Source organism: Typopeltis vanoorti, chromosome 8, assembly GCF_054136105.1.
Source record: "Typopeltis vanoorti isolate ZY-2024b chromosome 8, IOZ_Tvanoo_1.0, whole genome shotgun sequence".
Taxonomy (NCBI): domain Eukaryota; kingdom Metazoa; phylum Arthropoda; class Arachnida; order Uropygi; family Thelyphonidae; genus Typopeltis; species Typopeltis vanoorti.
Window position 1 is genome coordinate 108,665,418 of NC_143556.1, and position 23,128 is coordinate 108,688,545.

Here is a 23,128-nt window from a genome sequence, read left to right on the forward strand (position 1 = left end):
CTTCGTGGTCTCTAGTGGAGTCAATGACAGGACAATCCGAAGCGTTTACCGAGGATAAAGGAAGCCCAAAATGCTATTATGTAGATAATCAAAATGGTTTTGCTAATGGCTGTATATATATATTTACAACAATGTTGCAAAAATGAGAACTTATATAAAGGTCATATTTTTTCAAGTGCTTAAAAGCATAGTCTAATTATGTTTAATATATCAATCGGGCTATATTATTATGGCATATATGATTATTGTAGTCAAATACATATGCAAAAACATCACTAAAAACACCTTTATGGTACATTTAAGCAATTTATGAAAATCATAGTTATTCTTAAAATGGTGTTAATAAGACTGATCATAACATAGATGCATCAAATAGTTTGTTCATTAATTTCGGAGATGTTCGCCTGTTCTCGCCTTTCGTTTTTCGATGGTATCTTTGGAAACAGTTTTTCTATCATAAGCCAAACCCAGAAAAGCCATCAAATTAATGAAAGTTGTTGTCAAATTTATCTTCGTTCCGAATTCACTGGCAGAATAGTCATAAGGATATGTATGATGATAGTTATGAAATCCTTCTCCAATTGTTGCAAAGGCTACAAGTATATTTTCTCTGGGATCTATGCGATAATCATAAGGTCGGTTCCCAAACATGTGGGCTGCACTGTTTACAAGCCAAGTTACATTTAATGTGAGGGAGTAACGGAAAAGCGAAGCCACAACAAACGCGGAGGTGTAGGTCTCATTCCATCCCCATACTGGAATCAGAGTAGGCATCAGGAAGCTACACACTATGACGAGAGGTTTATAATAGCTAAATAATGAAAAAGAAACCAGCATATCAATGAACTAATTTAATTTAATAAGGTCATTTAATAAATTTAGTTTAATCCTTTATCCAAGTGTAAGCAAACAAAGTTTGCTCCTGAAGTATCTTCAGGACTGAGGCAACTCGGAGTAAAGTGAACCAAGCACTCATCACTTCTTGTCTCAGTATCCCCCATAATGCAAAGCACATCTCCTTGCGGACATGTATAATGCTATGCATTAAGGAAAGGGCCACTACCCAGACCGGTTTCGAACTTTATTAAGGTCTCGTCAGTGGGAGCCAGACCCAGAAGTGGTGATACTATGGCAGAAGCAATGAAGAGGTCATATTTATCTATACGAGTTGCCAAACGTTGCACCACCTTATTAATAAATTACTCTGGATTTAGAGAAAGATGTTGGAAGTTTATTTTACCACCTTTACCACGAGTTGCCTCAGTCCTCAAGATACTTCAGGCGCAAACTTTGTTTGCTTACACTTAGATAAAGGATTAAAGTAAATTTATTATAGTCTAACCAAGTGAAAAATAAACTTCCAACATCTTCCTCTAAATCCAGAGTAATTTAATAATAAGTAGGTACACCTTTTGGCAACTCGTATAAGTAAATATGACCTCTCCATTGCTTCTGCTTTAGTATCACTACTTCTGGGTCTGGCTCTCACTGACGAGACCTCGATTAAGTTCGAAACCGGCCTGGTTAGTGGTCCTTCCCTTAATGCATAGCATTATTCATGTCAGCAAGGAGATGTGCTTTGCATTATGGCAGATACTGAGACAAGAAGTGATAAGAGCTTGGTCCACCTTTACCACGAGTTGCCTCAGTCCTGAAGATACTTCAGGCGCAAACTTTGTTTGCTGACACTTGGATAAAGGATTAAACTAAATTTATTATAGTCTAATCAAGTGGAAAATAAACTTCCAACAAGGACATCATTTATTTATTTATATCAACAATTTTAAGTGTGTTTATTTTCATCATAACATCTTTATTTTCATCATAACGCTCCAGTAAACTGCTTTGATCTTGCCTCTTTTAGAAGATCTGTTCAACTAAACTATATACTACCATTTTTCACCTTCCTTTATGCCTATAAACACCAGTAGGCATGAGTGTGGCGGATGCGATGCCAAGTGAACGTCTCTTACCAGAGTGCGTACCCCAACTATGAAATTCGGTGGTGGGGGTGTGATGGTATGGTACGTGCAGTAAATATACATTTTAATAACAAAATACTACTGATTTGCAGCTTTCATTAGACTCAAAAACCTCTTTTACAAAAAATTAAAATTTGATACAATATTCCAGCAACTATCAATAAACTTTCATTAAACTTATTTGCTAATATATCTAGGCTGAAGAAAGTTAAGAATGATGTTATGAGTTCAATTTATTATTTTCTTAGAGTAACAGAGCCAAAGAACCGTTTTCAGTTCATGGGGATTTGAGGTTTTCTCAAAGTTTCAGAATAATTTCTAAGCTTCACAATGTACAGAAAATAATGTTAGTAGTTTTCTTAAATAGAGCGGGATCGCAGGTATTCAGGCACCACTTTTGATAAAACTTAAATTCCACACTTATAGCTGCAAATTTTCGATCGCTGTTGGAGTGTAAATAAAGTAAAGGAACGCTCTGTTTTGGATTTAACACTTTCGATAGCTCATGTAAAGGTGCACTACCTCAAATGAACCTGCACTAACAGAGTCAAACTAGATTTCACTTAATTTGTCCGCTGTTGGCAACAAAAAAGTTTAACCGTTATACTGCTTAATTTTTAAACTTAAACGACATAATCTCAGGGCTCACATTACTGAGTATGGTTTCACGGACAATTCATCGCGAGAAAAAATCATCGCGAAAAATTTTCATCGGGAAAAAAATTTATCGCGCGAACTATTCATCGCGAAAAAAAATTCACTGAAAATGTTATTCGCTAGAAAATTGAAATGATATTGCATTGATATCGATATATGAAAAGTAAATGCTGTAAGATAAATTTCAAGTGAAAGATATATTTATATAGAGGCATGCTCCTAAAGTGAAATACGTAATGAATTTCTTCTCTTGTGAACCGTTCAAAAATAAACTGTGATCAGAAATTACATGTTGTTAACAACCGACTAGATACAGTACCCTCTCCCACCAATGAGCTGTGGATTCGAAACTCGCAATGTGCATGGATGTTTGTAATTCTTTTTAGGTGAGAGATGAATTTCGCCGTCTGACGTGAGATCACAGCAATGCTTAATGGAGTCCTGAAGTGGCTTAAGTGGTTTGCATGTTTGGTCATGGAATTTCAGCAGATTTTCCTAACCAGGTTAAAATGAATAAAAATTACAACGAAAAGTAAATAAAAATAGATTCATGTTATTTTTCATATATAATATCGCTTACGGTATTTTTTACCTACTAAAAATAAGTCTCGATTATTAGAAATTGCTGATTGTTGCCATTTCTGAAATTTGAAATATTTAATAAATATATAATAATCCTTTTTGGTTTCCAGACAGGAATCCTTAGATATACTAAAGATAATCCTAACAATTACCAGGCCTTACGTGAGATTATTCATGATTGTGGTCTTTCAGATGATACAATTCTCAGAAGTCACAATAAAGAGCTGCAAGTAATAACTAGTTTAAGTTTCCAGTTCCATTTTTTTTTAAATAATTCTAAACAAAAATGCTGATATTTCTTTTATAGGTGGATGCAGTAATTTTGAAAATTACTTCTGCCTGATTATTCCAAATCTCACAAAATTCTGATTCATAACAATCACTTTTCTTATTATCGAAACATAAATTATCTGAAGCGGTTGCGTTGAACCTTTAATGTGATGAATCAACTTTGGGAAGGAAAAACAAAGCACAGCTATGTTGCATGGTAATTCCACTATTTTGTTTTTTGGGGGAGTCGTATTTTTTATGGGTACTACCAACATGTACTATAGTTGTTGTACAGTTAAAGCACATCAATACTATAGCTGTATAACAATGGGCTGGCCAGGGAATGTTTTTTTAGCATTATTTTATTTACTTTTAACAATAGAAGTAATTACGTATTTCACTTTGGGAGCATGCATCTATCTGTATCTATATCTATCTATCGCTATTTTCATTTATTGCATTCTCTGTTGTATACCCGAAAGGAAAATGTTTCTTTCTCTGTAATATATATATATTTATAATATGTAAATAGTCCTTGTTACCTATCGTCTAATGTATATTTTAACAAGTTAAATAAAAAATAATAATAATAAAAAAAATATATGTATATATATATATATATATATATATATATATCGCTAGGTGGCTTAGGTGTTGCACGTGCGTTCATACCGCTCCCGCCTTCCCTCACCTTTTATAGGTTTATCCGCAAGGAAGGACTTAATTTTTTATATAGGTATATTCACCAAGCTGAGAGCTATCTACTCATACTAGTCATGTACGTGTAAGTGTAGTAATAAGTGATTTATGATATTGTACTTCTCCTGGAGTACGAGTTCCTGTATATCTTCAATTTCGACGCCATAATTCCTTCCCCGACACCAGCACCCCTCACCTGAGGTTATAGCCGGCGAAGGATTACCCGCCATGGCAACTGCACATTCATGTACTACCAAGGATTTAGCAATTGAAAGACCCTCCTACGACTTCGGACCAGGAAGGAAGAGCAAAGTTCACCGAAGCTATGTACATGGAAAACAGGTCAGTCAATTCAAAATCTTACGCTAATGTTGTATCTAATGGAAATATCCTATCGTCTCCCAAAACACTGATCTCACACACGAATGCCCCATCAGCTACCAGTAAACCGATTAACGCAAAAAATAACTACCACTGTTACGAACGTCATTTTTCGAGAAAATGGAATAGTTATTTTCGCCACTAAAGAAAACATTCCATTAGAAGATTATCTGACGGCGATCGCCAAAATTGTACCCGCAAAAAATATTACTGACGCTTCCCGTGTAGCTGGAACTGTGCAGGTATATTTTAGCTATACCTCATGGTCACAAACGGTACTGCAAAAAGGCGTCGATATCGGCGATTATCACTTCGGAGTAGTCCCAATAGCACTAGCCCCGACAAAAGTAACAGTATCAATGTCCCCCCTGAAATTCCTCATCAACTCGTCAGATCCATGTTATCAAGATACAGTTCTGTCACAGGAAAAATACGCACATTGTCAGCAGTCACGAAGAAGCCCGAATTTGCCCATGTCAAAAGCTTTCGAAGACAGGCATTATTGCACTTTCCAAACAACGACGCACTACACGACCTTCCAAAATTAATCAACACGGACATAAATGGAATAACCTACACTTTCTACTTATCTTCCTCATCACAGTGTTTCTTCTGTCATGAAGATGGTCACATTAGGAAACAATGTCCCTATATTACCAACAGTTCATCAACAAACTTTCCAGCCCAGAATAGCAACCCAGTTGAACAGAATAACATCGTACATGAAGAAAATCAAAGCATAGGAAAAAGTAAACCAAAAATTCTCTCCTCATCACAAACTTCAGAGGAAAGAAAATCCCGAACTGGAAAAGACAGCGCTCATGTCGCTCTTGAACGCCTGCCAAGTAATGAGATCCAAGTCTCTGATAACGAAGTCTCACAACACGAAAACACGGATCCTCCCAATAGAAATGACAAGGACGAACTAATTAAAAGCAATCCCCAGACCCAGCAACCAGAATCACCTACCCAGCCTCCCATAAATTCAAAACATCACCTTATAGAAGAAACTACTCAAAATGGCCTTTTATCACCTGCAGCCAGCCAAGGAGAAACAGAGTTCCCAGACAATGACGAAACTGTATTTCCACATGACAACCTAGAAGAAGAAGAAGCTGAGGGGGAACTTTCCCACAATGAGGGTCCCCTAACCATGAAGCAGCTGCTTCATGGTTAGGGGACCCTCAGTGTGGGAAAGTTCGTACTAACTATAGCCCTTAAATACACCAGAAGAATCCAGAACTAATATCTCAACTTCAGGAACTACACTCGAAACTGAAATGTAAAAAGAGCAGAGCAGAGGTTAACAGGAGTAAGCGAATCTACTACCTAATTAATTGGCTTCAAACACAGTACCAGTACCAATATTAGATTAAACTTACAATCAAACTTTCATAAATCAAAATGTCCATAAGCTTTGTCTCTCTCAATACAAGAGGATGTGCCTCTGCTCTACGCAACAGAATAGTCCTTGACCAGGTATAAAAATATCATATAGACCTAATACTTCTGCAAGAAACAAACATCAACTACTCATCCAATTTATCCAGAAGATGGACAGAGTGGCCTTATGACTTACAGCACTCTGCAACCCAACAACATCATGGAGCAGGAGTTAGCTTAGGTGTACATCATAGATCTCCCTACAAACTAAACGTGATTGCTGATATACCAGGATATGCCTTGTATGCTCACATAATAGCACCCAACCATAATACCCTGCATGTGTTCAACATCTAAATACCACAGCAGGATGCTCTGGTATCACAAATCCTGGATTTCGTTCAAAACCATCTTTCTAGTATAGACCAAGAACATATAATAATAGCTGGAGACTTTAATTGCACTCTTGACCAAGAAAAAGACAGACTTCAGCGTGCTTAAACATCGTAGCCAATTAATAAACAAACTTCAAACACTGGTAAACGATAACGAACTCATCGACGTCTTTCGCATCAACATCCTGATAAGAAATCCTACACATGGAGGTCAGCAATCACAGCGACAAATAGGCAACTCTACCAAGACGACTCGACAGATACTACATTTCCAAACACACCTTGCCTCTAGTTAGAAACATCTCACACATCCCTTCCTACATTTCAGATCATTGCTTCGTCAAGCTGCAACTTTCATTATCTTTGGAAGCATCCAAATCAGGAAGCGCCTATTGGATCTTCACCAATACTCTCCTGAAAGATCCAGCTTATATAATACACACTCAGGCTTTAATAACCAACCTCACTCACCCGAAAGTGGATACAGAACCAATGAAAACATGATGGCCCCACTTAAAATCACGAATGAAATCCTTCACGCAGATCTACAGTCACCAGAAAAATTAACAGAGAAACATTAGAATCCGACAACTTGAAGAACAGCTCAAGTATCTCCCAGAAGAAATCCCTGAACATCATTCTGCCTTCCAAGCCATGCAAAGACAGGCAAAATTATCGGCAAAAGGCGCCCTATTTAGATCGCGGCATACACAAATAAATCTTTCAGACGCCCCCTCAAAATATTTTTTCTCTTTAGAAAAAAAATGCCAGGCAGTAAATTCCATTCTTGCAGTACTGTAGGATTTCAGAGGTGATTTTGCTTGGATCTCCTGTGATGCTGTCATCTTGAAGTCTGATAGCAGAGATGGATTTTACTGCCTGGAACATCCCATCATGCCAGTCACAAAATACTGAAAGAAACAAAAAAATCTCTGCAACATATCGGGACCACTGAGAAAACAAAATCACGCTAGATGAACTGAAAACCTCATGCATATCTTTGCCAAAGAACAAATCTCCTGGCCTTGATGGTCTCACATCAGAGTTTTTCCAAGTCTTCTGGAATCAACTCGGACCACTTCTCCTCAAAACACTGCAAGAAGCCTACATCAATGGCCTGCCACAATCCGTCACGACCTTAGTAGCACGATTGACACCAAAGAAGGGAGATCACACCGATATCCGAAACTGCCGTCCAATCTCCCTAATTAATACCGATTGCAAAATCATTTCCAAAGTTATAGCAAACCGAATAAAGCCAACACTGCCTGAAGTTATTGGCCATCATCAAACGTACTCTGTCCCAGGGAGATCAATACATGATAACCTCCATTTAATAAGAGATCTCATCCACATCGCAAACAGCCAACATGAAGACCTAGCACTCGTCAGCCTTGATCAGGAGATGGCTTTTATGTATAGAGTACCTTTATGAAGTTCTAAAGGCATTTGGCTATGGTCCTCTCATCATTGAAACAGGGCAATTGCTTTACAGAGATGCACACTTCAGTTTAAAAATCAACAACAGGCTCACTCGCACTTTGTCATACTCTCTAGGGATCAAGCAAAGATGTCCCCCCTCTGGTCAACTATACACACTGGCAATAGAACCCTTCTTAAAAAGAGTACACGACACCATCATCTCCAAACGAACCAGCATAATAGAGCCGCATCAAAAAATTACCCTATTAGCATATGCCGATGACGTCACTGTAATAGTCCGAAATGAAGAAGAAATGACAGTAACCGAAGAAGCACATAGACTGTATGCACAAGCCTCAGGGGCCAAATTAAATTCTGCAAAAACCATGGGCTTGTGGTCAAGCAGATGGAAGTCTAGAAATGATTCTCCGATCCAATGTACCTCGTCAAGCGAAGGACAAAGATACTTAGGTGTGCACCTTGGCAACACCAAAATATATAACACACTGACCTGGACACAGCTGCACAACCGTTTTAAACAGGTGATAGGTAAATGCAACAGCGTACGTTCCATGTCTTCACTTAGAGGAAGAGTACTAATAGTTAACCAGATGGCTGCGAGTGTCTTATGGCATATCCTCAAAGTACTCACACCTCCTGAAGAATTTCTCTGACATTCAAAAGGAGATCAAACTTTTCCTCTGGAACAAAACTCACTGGACAACATACCCTCATCTCTGCAAGCCACTCAGCAAAGGAGGACAAGAATTGATTTCCCTTGAAAACAAGATTAGATCCGTCAGGATAATCCTCCTCCTAAAGACACTTCAATGTAATCACACTTATGTAACCACCTTCGATTACATCACAAATCATCCAGCAGAGGACTTACACTTTCCACAATCCTCCGAATGGCCAGTCCTGCACCATCTCTTCCTAAATTACCTCATTTTTAAAAAGATGTTCTACAGCGGTGGAAAAACACAGGACTTCTTCACACACTTACAGGATCAACAGAGTCAGCTGTACTTACAGAACCACTATTTTCGAACAGAAACATAACAAGTCCCACAACTGGCCAGCCTTTTCTTTTCCCTACATGGAACTGGGCAGGAATAAGAGTCATAGGGGACCTCCTAACCCATACCCTAAAGCGGAAAGCATTCACAAGCCTACCAATGAAGAACCCCAAAACTTAAAAGCAATATCAACAGCTGCAAGCCTCCATCATAAAAGCCTATCCAGATATCGCTACACCTCAAGAAATCCGTATTCCTTCTAGAAACTTCTCGGGGCCGACATTTCGTCTTGTACAATCTGAAGCCTCACTTCCAATTCTTCCCTCCAACTACAAGAAAATATACCACTTCCTCATGTCCGTGTCTCCAACCTCGCCCTTCTTATATTCATCCTCAACCCTCTCATCTACAAGGCTGCATATGCCACTCAGTTTTCAGTGGAATCTGCCATATAAATCGAAGGGTGCCAAACCAGATTCCGACATACAGTGGAGACTATGGCATAACATCTTGCCAACTCCTTCAAAACTCTACAAATTTCAGCTAAGAGAAACGGATCTGTGTCTATTCTGTGACGTTTCAGGTACCTTGGAACACATACATCTGATCTGTCCCGCAAACAAAATGATAATCGCCTATGCCCTGAATACTCCCTCCAGCACCTGTAACTATGCACACAGACAAGAAGACTACATGAATTTAGTCCACACAGAAGAAAACAGACACAGAACATGCAATTTCCTCTTCATCTGCGCAAAGGCCATCATCTACAGCTTGTACCTAAAACAGACAAGAAATAACCAGCACCCATCCAGCACTGAAACTGCACAAACCCTCATGTACATCCTCCGTTGAAAACTAAAAAGCAGGCTTTTATTGGAACTTGAGTACTTCAAAGAAACAAGAGCTTTCGCGAAATGCATAGAGGAGTGGAATCCAACGTACCCTCTTCTGGATTGACGACGACAAAGTGCTTCATCTAAAAGATAACTCAGACTGAAATTGAACTGTAAATTTTTAATTCATGTATTGCATTCTCTATTGTATACCCGAAAGGAAAATATTTCTTTCTCTGTAATATATATACTTATATACTTATAATATGTAAATAGTCCTTGTTACCTACCGTGTAATGTATATTTTAACAAGTTAAATAAAAAAAAATCTGTCTATCTATCTACACACACACACACACACACATATATGTGTGTGTGAATTATTTTATTTATTAAATTTTTAATATATACATGTATTTCTTTTTCAGTAAAGAAGGCTAAATATAAAATATAAAATTTCTTAGTTTCATAAAATATTAGTATTAGAGGAAAAGATAAAGACAAGGAATGCAGTTGCAGATGGCAATTTAGCTTACGCTGATTTACATGATGATAGGATTTATGTAATTTTATTATCGTTTCCTGTAATATAATTACTCAAAAGTGCACCTATAATTTTAATCTAACTCTGCAAACGATAGTAGCGTACAATATGTCTATACTATGCAGGAAAAGTGCAGTGATTTTCAAAATACACGTGTATTCCTTAAATGAAACACCTCACATTCTGAATTAGTTCAGACAAAAAAAATATCACACCTGGATGGATGTCTAAATGCGTAGAACAGAAAAATAGTGAACGGTTAGAAGAATCAATATTTTTAAATATTGTACGCTTTCTCCTTAACTATTCTTAAATATTTTATTCTCCCTAATAACTATTTTAACTATAAATAATTACAGTTATTTATAGTTAGAATAGGAATATGTTATTAGTTAACTATAAATGTAAGTTGGAAATAACTATTATTCCTAAATATTCTTAACTTTGGTGCTCTTTCTCCCTAACCACCCTATCCCAGTTTTGTAAAAATTAATATTCCATCTACAGAGCCTGTAGTAAGAAAGAATATTAATAACTTTATACGGGATAAAAATTTTAAGAACTAAATATAATCGAAATAATAATTAATACACAAAATATTTTGAAATCCTATTGTCATATCTTCCCCATATATGAAAAAATATGACAATGGGATTTCAAAATTTCTTGCGAAGAATTTTCCCGCGATTAATTTTCATGTGATTCATTTTCTACAAGATGAATTTTCTGGCGATGAATTGTCCGGACAGAGTGAGTATGGGCATGAAAAACCCGAAATACACGAAAGAGACCTGATCTTACTTCCTATAATATGCACTTAGTATATTATAACCGTACACTGGTCTTCTACTCTTCTTTCCTCTACTCACTGTTACTTCTTACTCCATTCCCCCCCCCCCACACACACACAGTGCTATTAGAACAATTCGAGGGCGAGGGGTTGACTCTTTCCTCTCAAACTATATTTTCCACTACTTCCTGAAAGGCAAGCCTAGTTGCCTCGTGGTGGCACGGTGAAATTAATCCTAACACTGGCTAAAGGTACCGATCGGAAAAAGATTATCACTCATTTTACTACCTGGAATGTATGCAGTTTCTTACAATTTTATTGTTAATTAATAACAATTTTATTCTTCTTGAGTATTCTTCAATTGAGCAGGTTCTTCTCTTAGTAGCAAAAACTTTTCTTCCACTCTCTTCTATTCTCAGCCTTCACTTTCAAGGTTATGTACCTATTTCCATTCAGCATGTCATCTAGCATTCTTTTCCTTGCTCTTCCTCTGGGACTTTTCCCGTCTATTTTTCCTTCGATGGCATCTCTGATTCCACTCTCAGAATATGTCCGATCCAGTTTCCCTTTCTTCTTTTTATACTCCTTAACAGACTTCTTTCTTCTTCTACTCTTTTTATGACCTCCTCATTAGTTATTTTATCTGTCCGTTTGCTTTTTAAATCCTTCTCCAAATCCACACCTCAAAGCGTTCCAAAATCTTAATTTCTTCTTTCTTCATGCAAAGTTTCAGCTGCATAGAGGGCAACACTACACACATAACATTTTATTAGCATTTCCTTTAGGTTTCTATTAATTTTACTTCTGAATAAATCCCAATTTCTATTAAAGGCATCTCTTCCCATCGTTATTCTTGCTTTTATGTCCCTTTTACAACTTCCATTACTGTTAATAACACTTCACTTAAATTTAAATGTCTATTTAAATGTCTTTACTTGATTCAAATTTTCCTCATTTATTCTGATATCCATATTTGCCTCTTTCCTTGCTGTTTTCATTAACTTTGTTTTTCTTTGTTTTTCTATTAATTTTCATTCCATAATTGATACAATCTTCCAGTAATCTATTAAACAGATGTTGTAGCCCTGTTTCAGAATTTGATAATAATGGCTTGTCATCTGCGTATCTTATTGCAAATATCTGTCTACCTCCAATCTTTATTTCTTCTTCTAAATTCCCCAGTGCTTCTTTTAACATTGCTTCGAAATACATCTTAAACAAAATTGGTGAGAGACAACAGCCTTGTCTTACTCATTGTCCAATGATACCTGGCTCTGTTGTACCATATATGTCTCTCACCATGGCAGTTTGTCCCATGTGTAGTGAAATAATTAGCCTTCTGCCTTTCCAATCTATACCAATCTTTTCCATTACTTCCACCATCTTATCCCATTTTACAAAGTCTAAAGCTTTTTCAAAATCTATGTAACAGATATTAACCTCTTTATTTACTTCCAGACTTCTTTCACTTATTATTCTTAACAGTCCAATCACACCTCTTGTTCCCGTATCCTTCCTGAAATCAAACTAATATTCTCCAATACATTCTTCCAGCGTAGATGCAACTATTCTTGTTAAGATTCTCATAAATATTTTTGATGAATGGGAAATGAGGCTTATTGTTCTAAAATCCTTGCGGTTCACTGCATTACTTTTCTTTGGTATAGGTATAAATATTAAGGTCATAAAATCTTTTTGTAATTCTCCTTTGTTATTAATTAAATTTATTATTTTGGTTATTTCTTCAGTTCCTTTCTTCTGAAGTTGTTTCAGGAATTTTTCAGGTATTTCATCTATACCTTCTTGCCTTTCCACATTTTAGTTCTTTAATGGCCATTTCTACTTCTGTCTTCAAAATCTCTGGGACTAGATCATCTTCATTTTTCTTCTTTATATCTTCTAATGGCAACCCATTTGGTCTATTTTCTTTGCATATAGATCTTCAATGTATTCCTTCCATCTCATTGGTATTTTTCTTCTTCAGTTATGATTTCTCCATTCTTATTTTCTATGCTTCTAGCTCGAATTCCATTTCTCTTGTGATTCATGCTTCCTGTTTTTCTTCTTGCAAATGATCATACCTTCCAACTCTCTCATAATTTTCCATTTCTTCACATTATTTTTAAGACAATCTTCTCTACTTTTTTCTGCTTCCTTTCTCAATTTGTCATTCGGGGTTCTATATCGTATTTTCCCTTCTGGGGTGTCTTTATTTTTTCATTTTCTTCTTTCCTTTTAGAGAAATCATCTCATTAGTTATCCAAGGTTTTTTATTCTTTTAGCTCTTACATATCCAATTTCTTCTTCTGCAATCTTCTTTATTTTCTCTTTAACTTATTCCTATTTCTTTTCTGGATCTTCAGTTTTGACAAAATTTGTTTCCTCTAATTTTTTCTCCAATCTATTTCCAAATACCTTGGTATTTTTTAATTTCTCTAAATTCCATTTTTTTCCTTTTTACATAGCTTATTTTATTTTCTTTAGTTTAACATTTTTCCTGTTCTATTAAACAATACTTAATAACAATTAAGTATTGTTTAATTCGTTTAAATTAAACAATAATTTAAATATATTAAAACATTTAAATGTAGAGAAGACTGCATTGGCAATTCTTGAAAGTTTAAAAATGTTGAACTTCCTTACCGCATTTGAAATTTTATTACGGGATCAGCTTTTAAATCTGAAAGATCGAGGGTTTTCCCTTTTTCTTTAATATCTGGATGTTTCCGGACGAGTAGCCATCCAATATGCGAGAAAAAGAATCCCCTTTTGGAGTTGTGTGGATCGGCATTGGTTTCAGAAAATTTGTGATGCATTCTGTGGTCTCTTACCCATTCGAAGATATGATTCTGCATATAAAAAAGTCTATCGTAATTAAGTTGCTTTAAGCATTTCACAATTTCACATTCATAAATAAAAAATGCAATTTATAATTAGTAAAATAAGAAAAATCAAACATATTTACTGAATTAAATTAAATGCATTTTTGAAAATTATGGAGACAACTACCGTGTTTGAATAAAACCTGTAGTTTAATATAACTAAAATCTACATTCGACATTTCGACATTTATGTCAAGGTCATCTTCTGGAGCATAAAACTATACACAGGAAACAAGCTACACTACAATTAAACTGGTTTGTTAAAGATACTGACCAATCACTACAACAATTGTTGGCCTGACCTCTGGTGAAAAAAAAAATTCTACATCAACGCTAGAGTCCTATTATTAGTGTTATTTGTTGGTTGTAGAAATATTGGGAGCAACACCAAGTATCTATCTATATACATATATTAACATCATGATTATACTAGTACATTCCAGCCAGTTGGTATGGAATGGTTTCTAATACTAGCTGAAGATTGGCTAGAATCCTGACATATATTAGGTAGGCTGAATGTGTGCCATCCAGATTCTTGGAATTTTCTTGCCATCTTTGTTGTTGATATTTGGGGGGTTTATCAGGATTTCACAGGCTTTCTTAAATTTCCTTTCATACCAGGATTTTGTGTGGTGTAAAGAGCGGGTGCTTTTCCAGTTGATTTGGTGTAAGGTGTTGAGCGCATGGTCTGAGAGGCCTGCTTCACTATAATGGTTATATTTAATGTGTCTAATGTGTTCTTTCTTGCGTACAGAATTGTCCGTCCTGTTTCACCAATGTACGGTAAGTTACAGGTGCAGTGGATGCAATAGACTCCAGGATGTGCTAATGGGAGGAGAGGATCCTTAGAGGAGTTGAATATGGTTTTAAGTTTAGTGGGTGGTTTAAAGGTGGCATTGAGGTTATAATGTCGTAGGATTCTGTTGATTTTTTCTGATAACCCTTTAATGTATGGGATGGCTATGGTTTTACTGTAATCTAGATTCGTTTTTGTTGTTGTTTTATGGAGTATTTTATTAATAGTATTTTTGTTATGCCATTATTTATGAATGTGTCGCTGATGATTTTTAGTTCTTGTTTCAGGGCTTGCTGGTTAGAGCAGATTGTTGTAGCTCTGTTTTTAAGGGTGTTAATGACTCCATATTTTTGTAATGGGTGGTGGTATGAATTAGCATGTATGTATTGGCCAGTGTGTGTCGGTTTTCGGTAGAATTGTATTGTATATAAAATACAATTTACCATCGAAATAGAAAATCAAAATTCGCTCCCGTTTCTAGACACACTAGTCACACGTCTTCCTTCAGGACTCTAGCGTTGATGTAGAATTTGTTTTTTTTAACCAGAGGTCAGGCCAACAATTGTTGTAGTGGTTGGTCAGTATCTTTAACAAACCAGTTTGATTGTAGTGTAGCTTGTTTCCTGTGTATAGTTTTATGCTCCAGAAGATGACCTTGGCATAAAGGTCGAATGTAGATTTTAGTTATATTAAACTTTTATATAAGTTTTTATTCAAACACCGTAGTTGTCTCCATAATTTTCAAAAATGCATTCGGATCACCGTGTAAGCTTAAAAGAAAGAATTAAATTAAACTTTTAAAATCGTAAAAGTAATGTTTTTATTACAGAAGGTCAATAATCAATGCAATAAACCTGGAAAATTATAATAATCTCTGTTACTTATTTGCCTTTTTTTTTCAGAACGAAAAATTGGATTTCTCCTAGGAAAAACCTGCCACCTTAATGTGAAGCTACCTACGTTATCTTTAGTTGAAAAACCGTTTATAAAAGTTGTTCGCATCCTAAACAGCATTCGAACCTTCTTTCAAACCATCGGGTATCTTCATTACCAACTTACCTGCGGTTTAGTGTCTCTCAAACTGCATTCTTCGTTGGTTTGTTTGGTTAGCAGGATGAAAAAGATGAAGATTCTGGAGAAGAGAAGCGCTAATTCATTACAAAATCTGCTTAATGGCCTTCAGTTAACAAACACTTATAAACTCTTATTGGTTTGTGGAAGGGATCCCGCCTATGGTAAATTGTCTACAGACTACACTACTGATGTTTTATTAAATAACTGATATAATTATCGAATATAATTATGTAACTTCTAGTTGAGATGATTTGAATAGTACAATATTTGCGATTTTGAGAAAACTTTTACCTTACTTCTTGCAAAAAAGAAAGAAAAAAAACGTTGCCTCTAGATTTACTTTTCACAACATCCAAACCTCTCTATGAGATTATGCGTTTGGGAATAACGCCAAATCTTATCTTACTTAGCATAAACATATTACAAATATCCCCTCCTCATCATGCAAAAAATTATTTTTTCTTTTTTATGCAAGGTATTTCTTTTCTCTGAGCAATTGTCAATTGTACGCAAATCACAAATCTTTTTAACCATTCATTACCGTTCTGAAATTGGGAAAGTCCCCATATACCTCCAAATAGTGCCAACGATTGCCTTGACTGAATACTGAACATAAATTGTGTTTATTAATGATCATTTTCACCAGTTTTATTCTCTATGTTTCACAGGCATTCAAATTTCTTTCATTTTGTGAAAATATTTCTATTTTGTTGTTAATCAGAATTAGCACTGTCAATTTCTGTCCTTTTTTCTCTTCACAATTTTTTTACTATTAGCTTTTGGAACAGTCTTTCTTCTCCATATACCTAGTGTATAATCTACAGGTGTTCAAATCGAATATTATAAAGTTTCTTCTTTCTAGTAGACTTTTTCGTTATCCACTGTACTAAACTATTATAGTTACCGTATATGTCGGAGTATAAGACGATTCTCAAATACTACAGAAAACCCCTTGAAATCATGGGTCATCAAACATGACAACACAATAGTAAACCTTCTTTTTTCATGACCTGTACTTCGAACTAGCACACTTGCTACCTTTAGACTCCACTCTTTTATTGCTTATCGTATCAAAGCTCATAGGAGTTTCATCCATATTTCCAATATTTGACAATATAAATTTATGTTCTTGTCTCAACTGAATAATAAATTTATGGAAACTGGTTAGTTTGTGGTCAAGATCTGCTGGTAGTCTTTGAGCAATATTCGTTTTTTTTTGTCGTATTACTAGATTTTGCCTGTTCATAAAACGATTACACCATCCTGAAGTAGCTTGAAATTCTATACTTTCATCCGGATTCAACTTGATCAGTTTAGTGCATATGCTGTAATCATATTTCTTGTAACAAGATACCCATTCCACTACGTGATTTTACAGTTACGGCCATCGGGTGATCCCCGTTCCCATCGCACATTTTTTCTTTGGCAATTTTTTTAAAATATCTTCTTTCTTCCTCCATTCTTTTACCATCTTCTCTGTTATGTCAAGCTTTCTTGCAGCAGCACAGTTATTAGTTTGATTTGCCATTTCAATTACCCTTATTTTAAATCGAGCTTCATACTTTCTTCGTTTTGTTACTGGTTCCATGATTTTAAATGATAACAATTTTAATAATCCTAAAATTTTAAAAAATTAAATTAAATATTAAAATTGAGGCTAATCACTCTTAATTAGGGTAGTTCGCGTAAATACAAAATCTATGCTATTAAAAAAAATAACGGATATGCATAGATATAAAACTAACGGATATAACAACAATACCTAACGTTGCATTAATACAAGAAAGAAGAAATTGGGGGGGGGGGGAGTCCTCTTATAACGGATATGCATAGATATAAAACTAACGGATATAACAACAATACCTAACTACCTAACGTTGCATTAATACAAGAAAGAAGAAATTGGGAGGGGGAGTCCTCTTATTCAACCGACATAAGCTTAAAACCTAAAATCAGCCTAAAATTTAGGCCTCGTCTTATAAGCCGGTCGTCCTATACGCCGACATATACGGTCATTTATAGTACTTTGAACAGTTTGAACAAACTCTCTTGCAAAACATTACTATAAAAATACTGAACTGAGACATTCTGAATAGGGAAGGGGTAACTTCGAATACTGCTTGCCTAATTGAATAGCTCAATTGTTTCATTAGTTCACATGCATGTAATACCTCAATGGGCGCGAATGTATTTATGTGAAAAACTAATTTTGTTTCTTGCAGCAATAATGTCTCGGTTTAATTTTTTGCCTCATAGTGAATAACAAGGGAGGAACGACATTTAATGAATAAGTTACGAATAGTAATGAAAAGAGCATATTTATTCTTTTACTCACCTGGAATGCAATTGTGTTAAAAAATGCTAGCAAGATACGTAAAGGCAATCTTGCTTTATAACAACGATGTGACCATAGTCTGTGTGCACCAGCCGTAACTCCTAGCATGCTCAAATTGTGCAGTAACATAGCTGAAATGAAAACATATGTCAATAGGAAGATCAATAATAGCAGCAGCACGTATTAAGTACCACATCACACTTCTTCACAAAGTAATCCATTTATGTGTTTGATGGAATTAATACATTCATTAATTACCTATCATTGTACATTCAATCAATCATCAATTAACCATTATATCAATCATTGTAAATGTACACCAATAGTATATTTATTCTAGTTATCTTTAAAAATTTGTATCACCAAGTCTGAAATGAGAAATGATTAGCAAATAAATTACATTTCCACACATATTATCATTATCTGCAACATTATAAATATTTTACGTTTGTTTATTGAGTGATTGCTTGCAGTTTAAAGGCGGATGTATTAAATAATAAAAAAATGAAATATTAACAATTTGTTTGCTGATCTGAATATCATGTGCTTTTTTCTTTTCTTTTCTTTTTTTTTCCCAACCCACAAACATTTCTGAAAATACAAGCGCATTACAGTTAATTAGTATGGCACTAATTAAAGAAATAACTCTGCCCTTGTTGCGTTTTTCACTGCTTGACAAAATTAACAAAAGACTTGGAAAATGTCGTATAATTGCAGTTAGCGACGAAACAGGGCAAAATTGATATGATAGTACAAAATAATAACAACGAAACAGGGAAGCGAGAAACGTCGGAGAGCTAACGTATTAGGCATAACATACGTGTATAAGAATCACTAAAAGGCTGAGAGTATAGATGTGGATCCAATATTGCCATATGATCAAAGGTATGGTCATATAATATCAGTATGGCATATTATCACCAGTACTAAACAGGTTGAACGGGTCTGACAGCTCTGGACTATGTTCGATATAATGGTGTCTATATGATTGTGCGGCAACAAATCCTATTCTTCTACCAGAGCACTTTAGCTCACCAAGTGACGAAGCAGTGGCGTACAATGTAATGCCTAATGGGGTCAGAGGATGTCACATTCTCTGACCAGATTTAAATCTGATAATCGCGCTAGCCACGGAAAATGCAGGCATCATCATTTTCAAGATACTCCACGACTTGAGCTCTATGGGTAATTGCATTGTCATACATGAAAACAAACTTTCGGCCAATCGCACCCCCTACAGTATCGCACATAGACTTCGATGAACAGTCTTTCTATCAAAATCATCAAGAGAGGTGCAGTCGCTGATCATTATTCTGCCCCACACGAAAACTGCCTGCACCGACTGCCCCTTTCTCTGATTAGGGGGATTCTACCTCACTGCTCTTTATCTCCACATCAATCCACATCTATAATCCGTTCGTAGCTAAAACAGGACTAATCAGAGAACAGAACTGTGCCAAAGTCATCAGGACTCCAAGTCATATATATGTTCATGGTACCAGTTTCGACGAGCACTGTTGTGGTCTTCGGGTAATGGGACTACTGGCCACATAAATTGAATCCTCTTAACACATTCGGGTTAAATATGTTTTCGCTTGTCCACAGCAATCTTATGAGACAGCTGTAAAAGACACCGAATGAATGTCTTACTCTTAGAACCAGATAGCAATCTGCTCTGGTTGATGTATCCCTTAACCTTTTCGTGACCACATTTTCGTGACGCATTAAGCAAACCACTTTCGCTGCGACTTCAAGCCCTCCAACTGCCGACTATTTCAAAGAATCATCTTAACTATGGTGACTTGTTATTTTGAAGGTACTGAAAGTGTATTTAACTCACTAAGCAAGCCGCAAGGCAGCAGTTAAGATATATGTTGTCGTAACAATATTTTATGGACATGAATAATTTGCAGTGTGGTAGACCTGCCGAGTTGTTGATCACTTCCTATTATATAACTGGAATTGGAATGAAAGAATGTCTATAATATCAAATATTTGCTTTTGGAGACTGTTAACAATATTCATGAAAACATTTGTTTTTGTTTCGTCCGTTAATTTTCTCGAACGATGAATTACTTGTTTTTTTTTATTAATACTTTCACTTCCATGACGGATGTTTCCAACTGTAGGCATCTATAAGAGAGATAAACATACCATAAAGTTTTAAAGGCAAACTTTGTTTGGCCATATGGTGTAAAACACTAATGAATATTTATTACCCTATGACTTTCGATACCAAACGAAGTTTTTAGGCGTTTTCCTTCTTAATAATGATTTATGCAGACACACCACCAGTTCCCTTATAAACTTCTAAATATGAAATAATTCCATAGTACTAAGAGACTTTCATTCTATTACTCTTCAATCATTTCCGCCATCTCTCCTCTTAACTGACTCGTGTCATACCTTAGCAACAGTCCTTCCTTCATTCTTTTGGTCTTCTTTTTTTTTTCTCCTCATTCGGCTAATCTTCCATATCTTCCCTCATACCGTATTTACTTCTTTTTAAGTAATAATTTGTTTCGACTCTTGCACTGTCTTGCAAAAAAGTCTCAGTCACATCAGTGTTATTCATTCGATTATACCCTAATAATAAAACAACTATACTGTTCATGATAATACAGTATTATTTTTAAGTCTTTTCGATTCTTTCTCTCCTTTCTTAGCTTTCGCGATAAGTAATAAGGAGTCGTCCAGTCTCTCCAATCCTTTTTTTTTCTATTATTAAGCCCTGGCAAATTCATCAAATTTCTGTCATACCACAATACTCTTCTGTTTTTGTTCTATTATTTCCATATTTCGTATAGCACTGCCTTCTCTCTCTGTCTCTCTCTCTCTCTCTCTCTCATTCTCATATACGCTCTTACTAACACTCACATTTCACACTTAAAATACTGAACATACTTTTTAATTCATGTTTACAAAGCAGCAAATATTTTATACAGGAAGTATGGCATTTTAAAAAAGAAGTGTATGCTCACCAAAAGCTGTTGTTTCAAGTTTTGCAGAGGTGAATATCAGATACAGTCCATACAGTGCGCCCAGGTGAAGGATGATGTAGTATACCACGTTCACCCATACTATGTTTAATTGATATAAGTGCCTTGCCTCCTCAAATGTATTCCCTGACTTTGTTGCAGAAACAGCACTCATTTTCAGCTGAAATAAGTAATTAATCTCTATGAAAGCGAAAAGATTATTGAAGCATTGACTGTCCCAAAAGTCTGCAGTGAGAATTATTATCTATTATAGAATGTCACCGATGCACAGTAAAAACAAAATCCTTCCACGGCAGTATTAAAACAGTGCAGCCTTCAGATGACTATCTTTTACGACACTAAACTACTCTTAAATCTTTCAATGATTTTCATTGGACGACACACTTGAATGAAAATCTTTTATATTCAACATTTTTATCCTTATTTATAACGCGATTATAAAACTTTATTTTTTGTATACAAAAATTTCCTCAATTGGTCTTATGATGATTAATAGATTTAAAACTGGTTATTTATTCTTCCTGTTTTCAGGTTTACTTCTTCACTCTCAATGAATGATGATAACAAGTATGAAAAGATTTTTATTATCTTATTTTCCTCATGACAGTAGATATGTGGAACAAGGAGTAAGTTTTATTACTAGCCTCATGTACTGCGATAAAACCTTTCCAACGTTCCCTCTCTCTCTCTCTCATTAAAAGTAAATAACAATATCCATTGCCCCACTATCCTTGATCCTTTCTACCAGTTCTAATTCCAGATATACCGTAGAGGTTACTTCTCCTCTTAATAACTCAGAACACTTGCACACTTTTCTTTCCTCTCTGTGGCGACCCCAATCTAGTGTCATTTGGCACTACAAAAGTTCCGAATATTTTACCTTTCCCTTTCCATGGACATGCTGCATCTACACTTCTGATCCAAACACCTGCTCTGAGCGAGTTACAAAAATTACTCTTAACGGCATGGAGGTCTTCATTCTCCATTCCAGACAAAATTTTGCTCAATTTTCAAGTCAAAGTTTAGCAAATGGTGTTCAAAGAAAGCGGAGAAACATACTCAACATAGTGCAAGTCGCTTACATTGCCTGACCTCAAGCTTCATACTCATCCTAAGCAAGAGAACGCAGTAAATGAAAGCGACGATCAGCAATTCCACTCAGGACAATATTGTACTAGAGGCTTAAACTTTTCTTGAGTGGCAATTGCATACAAAAAGATAGCTCTAAATTCGAAATTTTTTCTTTTTAATTTAACCTGGACGAAATTTTTCTTGAATGCACTTGAGAGTTATATCACCGATTCGCTCACCTTTGTTTGTAATATGGTCGATTCCAACAAGATTTGTTGCTTCTATTATAGTTAAAAATCATGAGGTCTAATTTTCATATGGCCTGAATGAGGTTCACACTTTGCGAATTTCAGATCAATTTCATTAATACATTTCATTAATTTCAGATTAATTTTTACTACGAAAGTTTTTAATGTGACACCTTTGCGTTATACTTCGAACACACATACAAAATAAGAAGAAAAGCATCCGCAGTTAAAAAATCTGACATTTTTAAGAATCGTTTGAATATATCGTTTCGTTCTAGATAACAATTATTCCTAAATTCATTGAATTTAGGAATAATTTTTACTTACTCTTACTTCTTACTTAATAATTCTTACTCTTTGATCTCTAGTACTGTGGTATTCTGAGGTAAGCATTGTTTCTTTTTTATATCCTTATTACCTTTAATGAAAATCCATCGGCAATGAGAAATGAAATCTTTTTCAAAAGGAAATCCTTATATCCTAGATCAGCGCTTCCCAAACTGTGGGCCGCGGCCCCCTTGGGGGCCGTAGGTTTTGTTGAGGGGGGCCGTGAAATAATGAAAACAAATTTAAAATGTTAAGACTAAGTAGATTTTTTTTATTTTAAAAGAAACGTATTTAACTTTTATTATTTCTTTTTTGTTATTTTTTATATTTTAATGGAAAAATTCGCACATTGGTGTTGGTTCACAAACTTTGCTTCCTGCGTATTTCAGCGCTTAATGAATATTAGTAAATATTGTTTATTCATATGTTTAATTTC

The 23,128-nt window shown here is 35.5% G+C and overlaps 1 protein-coding gene across 1 annotated transcript; it reads right to left on the minus strand.

Annotated features, from left to right (window-relative positions):
* Positions 1 to 384: 384 nt before the first annotated feature.
* LOC150104270 (stearoyl-CoA desaturase-like) lies at positions 385 to 21,068 on the minus strand. Its single transcript, XM_090396447.1, has 4 exons — positions 21,029 to 21,068; positions 18,048 to 18,178; positions 13,604 to 13,809; positions 385 to 811 (listed from the first exon to the last, which is right to left on the minus strand). Exons 2-4 carry the CDS (start codon positions 18,174 to 18,176, stop codon positions 385 to 387), a joined length of 762 nt encoding a protein of 253 aa, XP_090252573.1. The 5' UTR covers positions 18,177 to 18,178; positions 21,029 to 21,068.
* Between the last annotated feature and the right edge of the window lie 2,060 nt (positions 21,069 to 23,128).

What these genes read in the sequence shown, in the direction of transcription:
- LOC150104270 (XM_090396447.1), bottom strand. Translation starts at nt 18,176, where the DNA reads ATGTTACTGCACAATTTGAGCATGCTAGGAGTTACGGCTGGTGCACAC. An exon ending in TTAACACAATTGCATTCCAG is followed by an intron (nt 13,810 to 18,047) that starts GTGAGTAAAAGA and finishes TTTTATATGCAG; the next exon opens with AATCATATCTTCGAATGGGT. An exon ending in GTAATAAAATTTCAAATGCG is followed by an intron (nt 812 to 13,603) that starts GTAAGGAAGTTC and finishes TTCATTATTTAG; the next exon opens with CTATTATAAACCTCTCGTCA.